Raw genomic sequence first — 18,723 nt, forward strand, 5'->3', positions numbered from 1 at the left:
AAGAGGTTAAAATAATTCTCATGTTGGGCTGGAATGACTGACATTTTGCTCAGTGCAAAAATTTTATGTTTATTCTCTGTGTGTGTGTGCACGCGTGTGCGTACATGTGCTCGCCCACATACATGTAAATTTTATTGAGGAAGGTATTCTGAAGTATTTAAATAATCATTATTAGAATGATCAGTATATTTACTAAGTAAATATATTATAATGGTACTATCAGGTTCAAATAATGTGAAAGCCTATTGAAGCAAGTAATGTACATTTTCTTCTGTTATTGCAACAGAGTACAAAATATTTATTATTCCTGGCTATAAGCTAAAGAAACACATTCAGCTCAGAAAGATACCTACTCATACCAACCCTCTAAACTAATGTTTACTTTGTTTGAAAAATCATTTGTTTTTAAGTTATTTTTCTATTTCTCATTGTATTATTTTCATGTGTAATTGTGTCATGCCACTGCAGTCCGGCCTAGAGGAGAGTGTGACACTATGTCTCCAAAAAAAAAAAAAAAAAAAGTAACTTGGTAAATATATTGAATAGTTACTATGAATTCATTTTACTAAGAAAAAATACACAGATTTGTCAATAATAACCCATTGGAAAGTTGCAATTTCATTGCTAAGAATATGTATTTGACCTCCAAATCGAGCGTTTATTTCCTTTTTTTCTTCCTTTGCAGATTAACTATTTCCTATCTGTGGTTCCTTCACATCAACTGAAACAATGCAGCAAAATCACAGTGTGACTGAATTCATACTGTTAGGATTAACACAGGATCCCTTGAAGCAGAAACTAGTGTTTGTAATATTCTTAATTTTCTATATGGGAACTGTAGTGGGGAATATGCTCATTTTTGTGACCATCAAGTCCAGCCGGACACTAGGAAGCCCCATGTACTTCTTCCTATTTTATTTGTCCATTGCTGATTCTTGTTTTTCAACTTCCACAGCCCCTAGATTAATTGTGGATGCTCTCTCTGCAGAGAAAATTATATCCTACAATGAGTGCATGACACAAGTCTTTGGGCTACATTTATTTGGCTGCATGGAGATCTTTGTCCTCATCCTCATGGCTGTTGATCACTATGTGGCCATTTGTAAGCCCTTGCGTTACCCAACCATCATGAGCCAGCAGGTCTGCATCATCCTGATTGTTCTTGCCTGGATAGGGTCTTTTATACACTCTATGGCTCAGATTATCCTGGCCTTAAGGTTGCCTTTCTGTGGACCCAATTTGATTGATCATTATTGCTGTGATTTGCAGCCCTTGTTGAAACTTGCCTGCATGGACACTTACATGATCAACCTGCTGTTGGTGTCTAACAGTGGGGCAGTTGCTCAACTGGTTTCATGATTTTGATAATTTCATATATTGTCATCTTGCATTCACTGAGAAACCGCAGTGCAGAAGGGAGGAAAAAGGCTCTCTCCACTTGCACTTCTCACGTAATTGTAGTCATCTTATTCTTTGGCCCATGCATATTCATATATACACGCCCCCCAACCACTTTCCCCATGGATAAGATGGTGGTGGTATTTTATACTATTGGAACACCCTTTCTCAATCCACTCATCTACACACTGAGAAATGCAGAAGTGAAAAATGCCATGAGACAGTTATGGCATGGCAAAATTATTTCAGAAAACAAAGGATAAATTGAGGGCCTGGCCTGATTACTTATTCAGTCAAATCATGATTTATTCAGTCAAATCATGATTTAACTGAGTAAGTATAGATATCAAATAGGAAAGTACCTGAATGTCGTGGGAATAATATACATCATATCTAAGTTTGTGGGTTCCTATGTTTTCTAGTGAACAGGAGCTACGACTACCAAGACATTGTCTTTTGTGCCAGAACTAGATAGAGTATAGATTAATTAAGGTGATTATGGACCAATAGTCTTTTCTTTTCAGATTATCTTCCTTTCCAGTCATGCATTTTCTAAGGTGTAAACCTGACTATCTCTATGCATTCTAATCTAATGCATCTGATTTTCTTACTTCTTTCCTGTACTTTTGACCATAGACTGATAAACTCCCTGAAATCTTCAATTTGGCTCCTCCTTTTCCTAACAGCTCAATTCTGCCATTGCTGATTGTGAACTACACATCACAACTCTGTCTACACTGGTTTAATAAAAAGACATTTATACAATCACAAGTGTTCAAATTTGTGAGCACCCACAAAGAAATAACAAATTCCTTCTATAATGCATTTACAATAAGGTATCAAGCTTCCTCCTGAACACTTCTAGGGCAAAGGAACTAACTCACTATATCAAGATGTCCATTTACATTTTATCACTACTTTGTATTTAGAAAGTTCTATATTTTTGAGTCAGAGGCTAATATACTGCAGGTACAACATATTTCCTGAGCCTGAAGTGCAGAAGGGTAGAACATGGTTGAAACCAAAAATGGTATGATCTATTGTGTTTAAAGTTGGGTGATGTCAATGAAATAAATAAAATTGTCATAGGAATTCAGAAAACACTCAGGACACTTGTCTCTAGTGGTTTTAGGGAGAAACTACTACTGCTATAGGAAGTTACCTCTCTATTTATTCTGTCCTAATAATTGGGGCTGCATAGATTCACAGGTTAGAAGTGGCAAGGGAATTTTCATGCCCAGAGTGAGTACAGCAGGTAAAACACTGCACTTTAGATGTTTATATTATGGACTTTTGTGTGTGTGTGTGTGTGTGTGTGTGTGTGTGTGTGTGATGGAATCTCGCTCTGTTGCCCAGGCTGGAGTGCAGTGGCGCAATCTCGGCTCACTGCAAGCTCCGCCTCCCGGGTTCACGCCATTCTCCTGCCTCAGCCTACCGAGTAGCTGGGACTACAGGTACTCGCCACCGCGCCCAGCTAATTTTTTGTATTTTCAGTAGAGATGGAGTTTCACCGTGTTAGCCAGGATGGTCTCCAGCTCCTGACCTTGTGATCCGCCCGCCTCGGCCTCCCAAAGTGCTGGGATTACAGGCATGAGCCACCGCGCCTGGCCATTATGGACTTTTAATATTCATCTATTTCAGTGCAATAAAGTGTACCACATCTTTAATAACTGTTATCAGATTCCACTTCATTTTTAACCTTATTTATCATTATTTAATGAAAAAATATTACCAATTGAAATTATGTTCTCCTGTCAAAGATAAATTTAAAATAAATTCAATTGGCCGGGTGCGGTGGCTCACGCTTGTAATCCCAGCACTTTGGGAGGCCGAGGCGGGCGGATCACGAGGTCAGGAGGTCGAGACCACCCTGGCTAACACGGTGAAACCCCGTCTCTACTAAAAATACAAAAAAAAAAAAAAAACAAAAAAACAAAAAAAAAAATTAGCCGGGCCTGGTGGCGGGCGTCTGTAGTCCCAGCTAAGGCAGGAGAATGGCGTGAACCCAGGAGGCGGAGCTTGCAGTGAGCCGAGGTCGCACCACTGCACTCCAGCCTGTGTGACAGAGCAAGACACTGTCTCAAATAAATAAATAAATAAATAAATAAAATAAATTCAGTTAAATAACGTGAGTGTTTTATGAGCTCACTTCACTTCGTTTTCGGTGATGTAATGTTTCCAGTGTTAGCACTAGTGTCCCAAAGTTGACATATCATACACAAGGAAGGCCATATATTTAATAGACAGTGGAAACTTAATGATTCCATTATTAACTTATCTAATATCCTTCACAACAACACACGTACATACACGAACACACATATGCACACACATACCCTATAAAGGCCTTAATGTTGATTTGCATTGCAGATAAATAATTGAACATTAAAAGTTTAGAAAAAAGGTATATGGGTAAGCACAGGCACAGGAAAAAAAAAAGAAAAGGATAAATTAAAATATAAATAAATAAGGATTGGAAAATAGAATAAGAAGAAGCTATACAGGGGAAGAATATTTAAATGTTTTGTGTATTGTAGAAGTACTATTAGTCAAATCAAAATGGAAAATAAAGATAAAATATTTTAAAAGTTCTTCAACACCGTATCCATTCGATGGGTAATTTTGGAATGACCATCCTCCCTCAAAAGTGATTGACCTAAAAGAAAAAGTGTAAATTCTGATTATCTCTTCATTTCAGGAACAAGCAGTGTCTAAATGTGTCCAAACTCTTTGTTTTTATTATACTTGTGTCTCACTAAAATAATACCAAGTTTGTTATTTATATTGAAAAATTAAATTTTGAAGTGAAAAATCTAAAGTTTGGAGAACTGAACAAATTACTACCTTGAGATTGTCTTGCTAAGAAGTAACAGCATTAAGGTTTTAACTCAGTTCTATATGTCTCCTATGTTAGTAAAAAATCTTAATTGAAACATCTTTTCAAATGGCCAAAAATATAAAAAGTATTAGGAAGTTGATGCAGTGATTATGAACTGAACTTTTTTTAACTTTAAGATGGGTGGTGGAATATGATGAATAGAGTAGTATGTACCCTAGAATCACACTACATAAATCCAAATCCTGGCTTTGCCAATTTACAGCCTTGTAACTTTAAGAAAAATATGTGAAATCTTAGGCCTAATTTTTATCTGTAAATCAAAAGTTAAAATAGTTTCTATTTTATTGGCTTGTCATCAAAATTAAAGAAAATAATATTCCTAAAGAACTTAAAATAACAAATTTAATATGAGCTTTCATAATAAAATAGATTTTTCAAAAAATTAATTTAAATCTATGTTTTTTATTAATATAAACCACCCATATTTATTAACAATGTTTTTCTTTTGTTTTCAAAGAATGTAATTTATAATTGGAAATAAAGTTTAACTCAAAATAACACAGTCAAGTTTTGTTTTAATAGGATTAAATAAAAACCTAAGAGAATTTTAAATGCACTGGTATCACTTTAAAATAAAAAGAGGGAGTCTTTATGGAACATGTTCCCGTATCTGCACATTTGCATCATCAACTTTAAATAGTCCATATGTAAAGGAAAGAGAGGAGCATCCTTCTGATGTGAGCGTATAAGAGATAATCATAAAGTGGGGCAAAGGGACATCAATTTAAGTTGGTGTCTGGCATGTAACTAAGGTTTAAAATAGCAGAGATGGGGGGCGGAGCAAGATGGCCGAATAGGAGCAGCTCCAGTCTCCAACTCCCAGCGCGAGCGACACAGAAGACCGGTGATTTCTGCATTTTCAACTGAGGTACTGGGTTCATCTCACTGGGGAGTGCCGGACGATCGGAGTTGGTCAGCTGCTGCAGCCCGACCAGCGAGAGCTGAAGCAGGGCGAGGCATTGCCTCACCTGGGAAGCGCAAGGGGGAAGGGAGTCCCTTTTCCTAGCCAGGGGAACTGAGACACACAACACCTGGAAAATCGGGTAACTCCCACCCCAATACTGCGCTTTAGGAAACAGGCACACCAGGAGACCATATCCCACACCTGGCCGGGAGGGTCCCACACCCACGGAGCCTCCCTCGTTGCTAGCGCAGCAGTCTGTGATCTACCGGCAAGGCAGCAGCGAGGCTGGGGGAGGGGCGCCCGCCATTGCTGAGGCTTAAGTAGGTAAACAAAGCTGCTGGGAAGCTCGAACTGGGTGGAGCTCACAGCAGCTCAAGGAAACCTGCCTGTCTCTGTAGACTCCACCTCTGGGGACAGGGCACAGTAAACTAAGACACACAGACACCTCTGCACAGACGCAAACGACTCTGTCTGACAGTTTTGAAGAGAGCAGTGGATCTCCCAACAAGGAGGTTGAGATCTGAGAAGGGACAGACTCCCTGCTCAAGCGGGTCCCTGACCCCTGAGTAGCCTAACTGGGAGACATCCCCCACTAGGGGCAGTCTGACACCCCACACCTCACAGGGAGGAGTACACCCCTGAGAGGAAGCTTCCAAAGCAAGAATCAGACAGGTACACTCGCTGTTCAGAAATATTCTATCTTCTGCAGCCTCTGCTGCTGATACCCAGGCAAACAGGGTCTGGAGTGGACCTCAAGCAATCTCCAACAGACCTACAGCTGAGGGTCCTGACTGTTAGAAGGAAAACTATCAAACAGGAAGGACACCTACACCAAAACCCCATCAGTACATCACCAACATCAAAGACCAGAGGCAGATAAAACCACAAAGATGGGGAAAAAGCAGGGCAGAAAAGCTGGAAATTCAAAAAATAAGAGCGCATCTACCCCGGCAAAGGAGCGCAGCTCATCGCCAGCAACGGATCAAAGCTGGACGGAGAATGACTTTGACGAGATGAGAGAAGAAGGCTTCAGTCCATCAAATTTCTCAGAGCTAAAGGAGGAATTACGTACCCAGCGCAAAGAAACTAAAAATCTTGAAAAAAAAGTGGAAGAATTGATGGCTAGAGTAATTAATGCAGAGAAGGTCCTAAACGAAATGAAAGAGATGAAAACCATGACACGAGAAATACGTGACAAATGCACAAGCTTCAGTAACCGACTCGATCAACTGGAAGAAAGAGTATCAGCGATTGAGGATCAAATGAATGAAATGAAGTGAGAAGAGAAACCAAAAGAAAAAAGAAGAAAAAGAAACGAACAAAGCCTGCAAGAAGTATGGGATTATGTAAAAAGACCAAATCTACGTCTGATTGGGGTGCCTGAAAGTGAGGGGGAAAATGGAACCAAGTTGGAAAACACTCTTCAGGATATCATCCAGGAGAACTTCCCCAACCTAGTAGGGCAGGCCAACATTCAAATCCAGGAAATACAGAGAACGCCACAAAGATACTCCTCGAGAAGAGCAACTCCAAGACACATAATTGCCAGATTCACCAAAGTTGAAATGAAGGAAAAAATCTTAAGGGCAGCCAGAGAGAAAGGTCGGGTTACCCACAAAGGGAAGCCCATCAGACTAACAGCAGATCTCTCAGCAGAAACTCTACAAGCCAGAAGAGAGTGGGGGCCAATATTCAACATTCTTAAAGAAAAGAATTTTAAACCCAGAATTTCATATCCAGCCAAACTAAGTTTCATAAGTGAAGGAGAAATAAAATCCTTTACAGATAAGCAAATGCTTAGAGATTTTGTCACCACTAGGCCTGCCTTACAAGAGATCCTGAAGGAAGCACTAAACATGGAAAGGAACAACCGGTACCAGCCATTGCAAAAACATGCCAAAATGTAAAGACCATCGAGGCTAGGAAGAAACTGCATCAACTAATGAGCAAAATAACCAGTTAATATCATAATGGCAGGATCAAGTTCACACATAACAATATTAACCTTAAATGTAAATGGACTAAATGCTCCAATTAAAAGACACAGACTGGCAAACTGGATAAAGAGTCAAGACCCATCAGTCTGCTGTATTCAGGAGACCCATCTCACACGCAGAGACTTACATAGGCTCAAAATAAAGGGATGGAGGAAGATTTACCAAGCAAATGGAGAACAAAAAAAAGCAGGGGTTGCAATACTAGTCTCTGATAAAACAGACTTTAAACCATCAAAGATCAAAAGAGACAAAGAAGGCCATTACATAATGGTAAAGGGATCAATTCAACAGGAAGAGCTAACTATCCTAAATATATATGCACCCAATACAGGAGCACCCAGATTCATAAAGCAAGTCCTTAGAGACTTACAAAGAGACTTAGACTCCCATACAATAATAATGGGAGACTTCAACACTCCACTGTCAACATTAGACAGATCAACAAGACAGAAAGTTAACAAGGATATCCAGGAATTGAACTCATCTCTGCAGCAAGCAGACCTAATAGACATCTATAGAACTCTCCACCCCAAATCAACAGAATATACATTCTTCTCAGCACCACATCATACTTACTCCAAAATTGACCACGTAATTGGAAGTAAAGCACTCCTCAGCAAATGTACAAGAACAGAAATTATAACAAACTGTCTCTCAGACCACAGTGCAATCAAACTAGAACTCAGGACTAAGAAACTCACTCAAAACCGCTCAACTACATGGAAACTGAACAACCTGCTCCTGAATGACTACTGGGTACATAACGAAATGAAGACAGAAATAAAGATGTTCTTTGAAACCAATGAGAACAAAGATACAACATACCAGAATCTCTGGGACACACTTAAAGCAGTGTGTAGAGGGAAATTTATAGCACTAAATGCCCACAAGAGAAAGCAGGAAAGATGTAAAATTGACACTCTAACATCGCAATTAAAAGAACTAGAGAAGCAAGAGCAAACACATTCGAAAGCTAGCAGAAGGCAAGAAATAACTAAGATCAGAGCAGAACTGAAGGAGATAGAGACACAAAAAACCCTCCAAAAAATCAATGAATCCAGGAGTTGGTTTTTTGAAAAGATCAACAAAATTGACAGACCACTAGCCAGACTAATAAAGAAGAAAAGAGAGAAGAATCAAATCGACGCAATTAAAAATGATCAAGGGGATATCACCACCGACCCCACAGAAATACAAACTACCATCAGAGAATACTATAAACACCTCTACGCAAATAAACTGGAAAATCTAGAAGAAATGGATAATTTCCTGGACACTTACACTCTTCCAAGACTAAACCAGGAAGAAGTTGAATCCCTGAATAGACCAATAGCAGGCTCTGAAATTGAGGCAACAATTAATAGCCTACCAACCAAAAAAAGTCCAGGACCAGATGGATTCACAGCTGAATTCTACCAGAGGTACAAAGAGGAGTTGGTACCATTCCTTCTGAAACTATTCCAATCAATAGAAAAAGAGGGAATCCTCCCTAACTCATTTTATGAGGCCAACGTCATCCTGATACCAAAGCCTGGCAGAGACACAACAAAAAAAGAGAATTTTAGACCAATATCCCTGATGAACATCGATGCAAAAATCCTCAATAAAATACTGGCAAACCAGATTCAGCAACACATCAAAAAGCTTATCCACCATGATCAAGTGGGCTTCATCCCTGGGATGCAAGGCTGGTTCAACATTCGCAAATCAATAAACATAATCCAGCATATAAACAGAACCAAAGACAAGAACCACATGATTATCTCAATTGATGCAGAAAAGGCTTTTGACAAAATTCAACAGCCCTTCATGCTAAAAACGCTCAATAAATTCGGTATTGATGGAACGTACCTCAAAATAATAAGAGCTATTTATGACAAACCCACAGCCAATATCATACTGAATGGGCAAAAACTGGAAAAATTCCCTTTGAAAACTGGCACAAGACAGGGATGCCCTCTCTCACCACTCCTATTCAACATAGTGTTGGAAGTTCTGGCTAGGGCAATCAGGCAAGAGAAAGAAATCAAGGGTATTCAGTTAGGAAAAGAAGAAGTCAAATTGTCCCTGTTTGCAGATGACATGATTGTATATTTAGAAAACCCCATTGTCTCAGCCCAAAATCTCCTTAAGCTGATAAGCAACTTCAGCAAAGTCTCAGGATACAAAATTAATGTGCAAAAATCACAAGCATTCTTATACACCAGTAACAGACAAACAGAGAGCCAAATCAGGAATGAACTTCCATTCCCAATTGCTTCAAAGAGAATCAAATACCTAGGAATCCAACTTACAAGGGATGTAAAGGACCTCTTCAAGGAGAACTACAAACCACTGCTCAGTGAAATCAAAGAGGACACAAACAAATGGAAGAACATACCATGCTCATGGATAGGAAGAATCAATATCGTGAAAATGGCCATACTGCCCAAGGTCATTTATAGATTCAATGCCATCCCCATCAAGCTACCAATGAGTTTCTTCACAGAATTGGAAAAAACTGCTTTAAAGTTCATATGGAACCAAAAAAGAGCCCGCATCTCCAAGACAATCCTAAGTCAAAAGAACAAAGCTGGAGGCATCACGCTACCTGACTTCAAACTATACTACAAGGCTACAGTAACCAAAACAGCATGGTACTGGTACCAAAACAGAGATATAGACCAATGGAACAGAACAGAGTCCTCAGAAATAATACCACACATCTACAGCCATTTGATCTTTGACAAACCTGAGAGAAACAAGAAATGGGGAAAGGATTCCCTATTTAATAAATGGTGCTGGGAAAATTGGCTAGCCATAAGTAGAAAGCTGAAACTGGATCCTTTCCTTACTCCTTATACGAAAATTAATTCAAGATGGATTAGAGACTTAAATGTTAGACCTAATACCATAAAAATCCTAGAGGAAAACCTAGGTAGTACCATTCAGGACATAGGCATGGGCAAAGATTTCATGTCCAAAACACCAAAAGCAACGGCAGCAAAAGCCAAAATTGACAAATGGGATCTCATTAAACTAAAGAGCTTCTGCACAGCAAAAGACACTACCATCAGAGTGAACAGGCAACCTACAGAATGGGAGAAAATTTTTGCAATCTACTCATCTGACAAAGGGCTAATATCCAGAACCTACAAAGAACTCAAACAAATTTACAAGAAAAAAACAAACAACCCCATCAAAAAGTGGGCAAAGGACATGAACAGACATTTCTCAAAAGAAGACATTCATACAGCCAACAGACACATGAAAAAATGCTCATCATCACTGGCCATCAGAGAAATGCAAATCAAAACCACAATGAGATACCATCTCACACCAGTTAGAATGGCAATCATTAAAAAGTCAGGAAACAACAGGTGCTGGAGAGGATGTGGAGAAATAGGAACACTTTTACACTGTTGGTGGGATTGTAAACTAGTTCAACCATTATGGAAAACAGTATGGCGATTCCTCAAGGATCTAGAACTAGATGTACCATATGACCCAGCCATCCCATTACTGGGTATATACCCAAAGGATTATAAATTATGCTGCTATAAAGACACATGCACACGTATGTTTATTGCAGCACTATTCACAATAGCAAAGACTTGGAATCAACCCAAATGTCCATCAGTGACAGATTGGATTAAGAAAATGTGGCACATATACACCATGGAACACTATGCAGCCATAAAAAAGGATGAGTTTGAGTCCTTTGTAGGGACTTGGATGCAGCTGGAATCCATCATTCTTAGCAAACTATCACAAGAACAGAAAACCAAACACCGCATGTTCTCACTCATAGGTGGGAACTGAACAATGAGATCACTCGGACTCAGGAAGGGGAACATCACACACCGGGGCCTATCATGGGGAGGGGGGAGGGGGGAGGGATTGCATTGGGAGTTATACCTGATGTAAATGACGAGTTGATGGGTGCAGCACAGCAACATGGCACAAGTATACATATGTAACAAACCTGCACGTTATGCACATGTACCCTACAACTTAAAGTATAATAATAATAAATAAATTTAAAAAATAATAATAAATAAAAATAAAATAAAATAAAATAAAAAAAAATAGGAGACTACAGAGCATGTAAAATGAATGTATTAGTGCAACAGTAGTAATATAGATACATTTCATAGACATTGTTGGATAATGAAAACATTTGTTAGAAACATTTGTTGAATAATGAAAACAATGTTAGAACATTGTGATCTCACCCTAGGGAAGTCTCCTAGTGATTGTTGAAGTTGAGGGAAGAAAACAAAACTGAGCCTACTTGGCCCAGCCCCTTCTATGAATCTTGCTACCTGCAAAGAGGAATGACACATTCTGGTCTATTCCTTATGCCATTCATTTCATAAAGTAGACTCTGGCATGGTTGGGGGGTCTGCAGGTCCAGGTAGTCTAGGACTTCATAAGTCAGTCAATGTCATTCTAGGGCTCAGTACTAGGAAGGCCACTGCCTGCAGACGCCATAGCTTTCAATCAACTTTATGAATAATAAAGGTAAACTTTGCTTTGCTAAAAAAAATAAAAATAAAAAAAAAATAAATAAATAAAAATAAAAATAAAAATAAAATAGCAGAGATAAGAGGTGAACAAACTCTAGATTATCATTTACACATAGCTAATAGCACATGACCTGGAATAGTGTATTCTACTTTTCACTCTTCTGCTTCCTTCTCTATTCTTCATTTCACCTCAATGCTGACACAAGGTGGAAGAGACATATTATTGAAAATCTACTTATATTGAGGTCCCACAAGAACAATTTTGGTTAATTGATTGGACTACTGAATACTTAGTGAAATTTTCCTTCCTCTTTAACCTTCTTTTCCCTTGCCTTCCCATCTATTTTCTACCATGCTTTGTACACACACTTTTAGAAGACACCGTTGAGAGGCAGGGTTGTAAAAACAAAGTAAAATTAGTGGGGAATATACATGGGTAAATAAGCATAAAAAAACATGCTCAACAGTATCTGTTATTAAGGAATTGCAAATTAAAACAATGAGATACAACTATACCCCTATTAGAATGGCCAAAATTCAAAATAATACCACCACCACATGTTGACAAGGATGTGGGACAACAGAAACTCTTATACATTGCATAGAAGAGGAAATGAAAATTGACATTGAAGAAGCTTAAAGTTTTCCAAATACATTGAACCTAAAAAGATTGCCATAAAGACACATTGTAAATAAAATGTTAGAATAAAAAGACAAAGAGGTTGATCACAGAAAGTAATGTTAGCAGCACGGCATAATAGGAGTTCCCCATTTTCACTCCCCTGACGATGACAGAAATTCAACCGGCAACTATCCAGAGGCAAAAAAATACTATCACGAATATCCCAGACCTCGAAAGTGAGTCTGAGAAAGCCTTTTGGACCAGAGAACTGAGGAAAGCCACATTTTCACATCTTCCTCAACCCAGGAGCCAACTGCAAGTCAGTGTTATCCATGGAGGGAGCCTCTGCCCCCATTCAACGCCAGCAGCTGCATCATGACTTGACCAAGCCTCAGTACTCTGCTTAAGACCACCCCAGGCTGAGAGTCAAGCCCAAGTCAAAACATGTCAAGCATAATTTTAGGCCCTGCCATACTTGTGTAGCCTAACAGCAAGCCCATCGACCTCACCCAGTTTCAGATTCCAGCACACAGCTCTGCAAAACTACAGATTCCAAACAACCATGGTGCATCTAGGAAAGACAACCTGTCACCTTGCCTAATCAGAGATGTTTGTAGTGCCAATCATCAGCTCCGCTTGATGTCAGAGTGATCTCATCAGTCCATGGAGCATAACCATCAGTATCATTTAACCTCGGAGCACAAAACATTATCCAGCAGCACTAGATAACCCAACACCATGGTCTGCCTGTCTGGAGTTGCTACCAGCCAGCTCATCCAGAAACACAGACTAGACTAGTAATAAAGGTTTATCACTGCCAAAGAACAGCTTCAAAAGCTAGAAGAGGTGGTTATCTTCTCAAATGCACTGGCATCAATCTAAGAACACAAAGATTATGAAAAGTCAGGTAAACATGACACCACAAAAGGAACTAATAAATCTCTAATAATAGACTCAGAAGTAGTGGAGATCTGTGAAACAACTGACAAAAGAATTCAAACTAATCCTTTTAAAGAAGTTCAGAGAACTTTAAGAAAACATAAACACAAAATTTAAAAAAATTTGGAAAACAATGAAAAATGAAAGATTTTACAAAGAAATAGAAACAATGTAAAAGGAAAATCAAACTCCAAGAGATAAAGAATAACTACATTTAAAAATTCAATAGAAAGCTACAAAAGCAGTTTTGAAAAAAAAAAAGAAAAAAATCAGTGAGCTCAAAGATAAGACATCTGAAACTATCCAATTAGAAGAGCAAAAATAAAAAAGAATGAAAAACAAAAAAGAAGGCCTACAGGAATCATGGGACATAATCTGACAAACTATCATTTATATTTTAAGAAGTTTATGAAGAAAAGAGAGCAAAAGATCCAGAAAACGTATTCAAGAAAATAATAGCTAAAACTTTGCAAATCTGGGGAAAGCCAACATCATCCAGGTGCAGGAAGATTAGAGGTCACCAATCAAATTCAACTGAGAGAGGAATTCACCAAGACAATCATTATCAACTTATCAAAGACAAAGAATACTGAAAACAGCAAGAATTTTAAAAATTTTTAAAAATTCACATTCAAAGAAACCCAAATACAGCTTTCAGAAGATTTTTCAGCAGAAACTCTTTAGGCAAGAAGAAATTGGGATTATATATTCAACGTGCTGAAAACAAACAAACAAACTGTCAACTAAGAATACTTTACCTGGCAAAGCTGTTCTTCAGAAACAAAAGGAGAAATAAAAACTTTCCCAGAGAAAGAAAAGTTAAGGAAGTTCATCACCAGGAGGTCTTCAGAGGAATTACTGTAAGACTGATAATTAATAGCATGACACATATGAAACTAAAAAAATGTCAATGGCATAAGTAATTCATACTCAGAATTCTCTAATGCTGTAAGATTAGCGTGTAAAGAAATTTTATCCATAATTGAGGTTTAAAAGACAAAACTATTGAAAACAACTGTAGCTACAAGAAATTGGTAAGGCATAAAAATTACAAAAACAAATGTAAATGTTGACATCAAAATCATAAAAGGTGAATGGGATGAAAGTATAGAGTTTTTGTATGCAATGAAAGGCAGCAAGTTGTTATCAGCGCAAAGTATCCTGTTATAAGGGTAAGATATTTTATGTAAGCCCCATCGTAACCACAAAACAAAAACCTGTATTATTTGCACATAACATGAAAAGAAAGAATTCAAAGCACACCACCACATAAAACCTTCAAACTACAAAAGAAGACAACAAGAGAGAAAGAATCAAAAGATCTGAAAAAAAAAATCAGAAAACAAATTATAAATGGGAGTAGTAAGTTCTTACCCATTGATAATTACCTTAAATATAAATGAGTTACATTCTCCAGTAAAAACATTTACAGCAACTGATTGGATTAAAAAACAAGATACAACTATATGCTTCCTATAAGAGGCTCATTTTACTAGTAAGAACACACATAGACTAAAAGTGAAGGAATGGAAGAAAATATTCCATGCAAATGGAAAACAAAAGAAAGCAGAGGTAGCTATATTTATATCTCAAAATAAACTTTTAGTCAAAAACTGTGAAAAGACACAAAGAAGATAATTCTATTAATATAATGATCAAATGATTAATTCACCAAGAGATGTAACAATTAACTATATCTGCACCCAACAGCAGAGCATATAAATACATAAAGAAATTGTTAGCCAGTTGTGGTGATTCATACCTGTAGTCCCAGCTACTCTGTAGGATGAGGCAGAAATATCACTGAGTCCAGGAGTTCAAGGCTGCAGTGAGCTATGATAGCACCACTGCACTCCAACCTAGACTCCAGCCCTGTCTCAAAAAATAAAAATAAAGATAAATAATTTCGATAATATTGAATATCGAAAAAACTAAATGAAAATAATTTTAAAAATCAATTATTAAATGTTCTGAAAGGAGAGAGTCTGACATAAAATAACAGTACCTCATATTTAAAAATGACCAGATCCATTGAAACAAGACAAGAATGTCCATTCTCAAAAATTTATTTTTATATTTAAATTAGTACTGAAAGTACTAGCCAGAGCAATTAGGCAAGTTAAAGAAATAAAAGACATGCAAATGGGAAAGAAGAAGCACAATTATCCCTGTTTAAAGATGACATTACAAAATACAAAAACAAATACAAACATGTTAGACCTCAAAAAATACAGCAAAGTTGCAGAACACAAATCAAATACAAAAATTAGTTGAATTTCTATACACTAATGACAATGTCACTGAAAAGGATATTAAGAAAATAATCCCATTTAGGATAGCATCAAAAATAATAAAATTATTTTATTTTATTTTATTTTATTTTATTTTATTTTTGTAAGACAGGTGTCACTCTGTTGCCTAGACTGGAGTGCAGTGGTGCAATCATGGCTCATGGCAGCCTCAATCTCCTGGATTCAAGCCATCCTCCAGCCTCAGCCTCCCACATAGCTGGGACTACTGGCATGCACCCCCTACCCAGCCTTTTTTTTTTTTTTTTTTTTTTTTTTTTGGTAGAAACAAGGTCTCACTACATTGCCCAGGCTTGCCTCAAATTCCTGAGGTTAAAGAATCACCCCGCCTCAATCTCCCAAAGTGCTAGGATTACAGGAATGCACCACCATTCTCAGCCAAGAATAAAATTTGTAGATATAAACTTAACCAAGGAGATGAAAGACTTGTGCTATAAAGCTACAAATTATAGATGAACAAAATTAAAGAAGACATAAATAAATGAAAAGGTACCCTATGTTCATAGATTGGAAGACCTGACATTGTTAACAGTTCATACAACAAAGGGACCAACAGATTCAATCCAATCCCTATCAAAATTTCAGTGGCTTTTTATACAGAAACGAACAAAAATATTCTAAAATCCATGCAGACCTCGTAAGAACCCAGAATAATGAGAACAATCTATAGAAAGAACAAAGCTGCAGATACCACAGTTCTTGACTTCAAAATATTTTACAAAACTTATACTAATTTTAGCAGTATGACCCTAGCATAAACCCAGACATATAGTCCAATGGAACAGAATAGAGACTCTGCAAATAAATCCAGGCAGATATGGTCAACTCATCTTCAACAAGAATGACAAAAATACACCCTAAGGAAAAGATAGTCACTTAAACAATGTTACTGGGAAAACTGGATATCCATAAGTCAAATGACAAAAACAGACTCATTGTACAGCATAGTTTAAAAATCAATTCAAATTTAATTAGAGATATAAAGACAAAGACCTAGAACTGTAAAACTTTTAGTAGAAAAAAAAAAATACAGGAAAAGATTCATCACATTGGTCTTGGCAATGATTTCATAGATACAACAACAAAAGCACAGGTAACCAAAGACAAATAAGATAAGCGGGATAGATATGAAGGGCACGCCCAAGATGGCCGAATAGGAACAGCTCAAGCCTCCAGCTCCCAGCGTGAGCGACACAGAAGATGGGTGATTTTTGCATTTTCTTTTTCTTTTTTTTTTTTTTTTATTATACTTTAAGTTCTAGGGTACATGTGCATAACGTGCAGGTTTGTTACATATGTATACATGTGCCATGTTGGTGTGCTGCACCCATCAACTGGTCAGCACCCATCAACTCGTCATTTACATCCGTTATAACTCCCAATGCCATTCCTCTCCCCTCCCCCCTCCCCATAATAGGCCCCGGTGTGTGATGTTCCCCTTCCCATGTCCAAGTGATCTCATTGTTCAATTCCCACCTATGATCGGGAACATGTGGTGTTTGGTTTTCTCTTCTTGCCAAAGTTTGCTGAGAATGATGGTTTCCAGCTGCATCCATGTCCCTGCAAAGGACACAACCTCATCCTTTTTTATGACTGTATAGTATTCCATGGTGTATATGTGCCACATTTTCTTAATCCAGTCTGTCACTGATGGACATTTGGGTTGATTCCAAGTCTTTGCTATCGTGAATAGTGCTGCAATAAACATACGTGTGCATGTGATTTTATAGCAGCATGACTTATAATCCTTTGGGTATATACCCAGTAATGGGATGGCTGGGTCAAATGGTATTTCTAGTTCTAGATCCTTGAGGAATTGCCACACTGTCTTCCACAATGGTTGAACTAGTTTACAGTCCCACCAACAGTGTAAAAGTGTTCCTATTTCTCCACATCCTCTCCAGCACCTGTTGTTTCCTGATTTTTTAATGATTGCCATTCTAACTGGTGTGAGATGGTATCTCATTGTCGTTTTGATTTGCATTTCTCTGATGGCCAGTGATGATGAGCATTTTCTCATGTGTCTGTTGGCTGTATGAATGTCTTCTTTTGAGAAGTGTCTGTTCATATCCTTTGCCCCTTTTTGATGGGGTTGTTTGTTTTTTTCTTGTAAATTTGATTGAGTTCTTTATAGGTTCTGGATATTAGCCCTTTGTCAGATGAGTAGATTGCAAAAATTTTCTCCCATTCTGTAGGTTGCCTGTTCACTCTGATGGCAGTTTCTTTTGCTGTGCAGAAGCTCTTTAGTTTTCCCATTTGTCAATTTTGGCTTTTATTGCCATTGCTTTTGGTGTTTTAGACCAACCATCATTCTCAGCAAACTATCACAAGAACAGAAAACCAAATACCGCATGTTCTCACTCATAGGTGGAAATTGAACAATAAGATCACTTGGACACAGGAAGGGGAACATCACACACCAGGTCCTAATGTGGGGAGGGGGTAAGGGGGAGGGATAGCATTAGGAGATATACCTAATGTAAATGACGAGTTAATGCGTGCAGCACACCAACATGGCACATGTATACATATATAACAAGCCTGCACGTTGTGCACATGTACCCTAGAATTTAAAGTATAATAATAATAAAAAAAAATTCACCAAGTGACCTGAAGGAGATGGTAATAAACCCATGTTAAATGATGGAATCATATAATACAGAAAAACCCACATTTGAGGTTCTGCAAATGCTCTGGTCTGCGCCCTTCTTGAGTCCTGAATTTTTTTTTGTTGTTTGTTTCATTAGAATCACTGACAACAATGTCCTAAATATAAACTTCTTACTTGAAATGTAAGTTTGAGTAAATTTCTCTTCCTATTCTGTAGGATATGTGTGTCTTTCCTCCACAAAGGTTTTTTTCTAAATCAGGAAGTGAATTCCCAGCAGTCTAACAAATAATTTTTCTTGTCATTCTTTTTTTATTATTAAATCCCAACTATGCATAAAATTCAACTCTCTTCAGTTTGAACATGAGAATGCTGAGTTGCCAGCTCAGAGTTGATGAATGACCTGAGGTTGGAAACATAATTTTTCTGATCCCACATCAATGCTTTTTTTCTAGCATTACTTTATATCTTGCCATGAAAGGTATATCTCATTAAGTTTTTACTTAAGATCATTTTGACCTTTTTTACTCATAACTTTG

The 18,723-nt window shown here is 37.7% G+C and overlaps 2 protein-coding genes across 3 annotated transcripts in view; one reads left to right on the forward strand and one right to left on the reverse strand.

The window, feature by feature from the left end:
- Nucleotides 1–18,723, reverse strand: part of OR5D3 (olfactory receptor family 5 subfamily D member 3) — an 80,082-nt gene that overhangs the window by 54,076 nt on the left and 7,283 nt on the right. Inside the window, exon 2 of one of the 2 annotated variants that reach the window (XM_065528189.2) lies at nt 15,030–15,139. The exons of the other annotated variant lie outside the window; for it this stretch is intronic. The gene's annotated coding sequence lies outside the window, so the exon portion shown is untranslated. The remainder of the gene's footprint in view (nt 1–15,029; nt 15,140–18,723) is intronic. 2 annotated transcript variants of the gene reach the window in all.
- On the forward strand, nt 110–1,661 carry LOC102122550 (olfactory receptor 4C11). The gene is given in 2 exon segments (XM_065529695.2): nt 110–1,336; nt 1,339–1,661. Coding segments are annotated over 2 exon segments (930 nt in total). The 5' UTR covers nt 110–729.

This window comes from Macaca fascicularis, chromosome 14, assembly GCF_037993035.2.
Source record: "Macaca fascicularis isolate 582-1 chromosome 14, T2T-MFA8v1.1".
In the NCBI taxonomy this organism is placed as follows: Eukaryota; Metazoa; Chordata; class Mammalia; order Primates; family Cercopithecidae; genus Macaca; species Macaca fascicularis.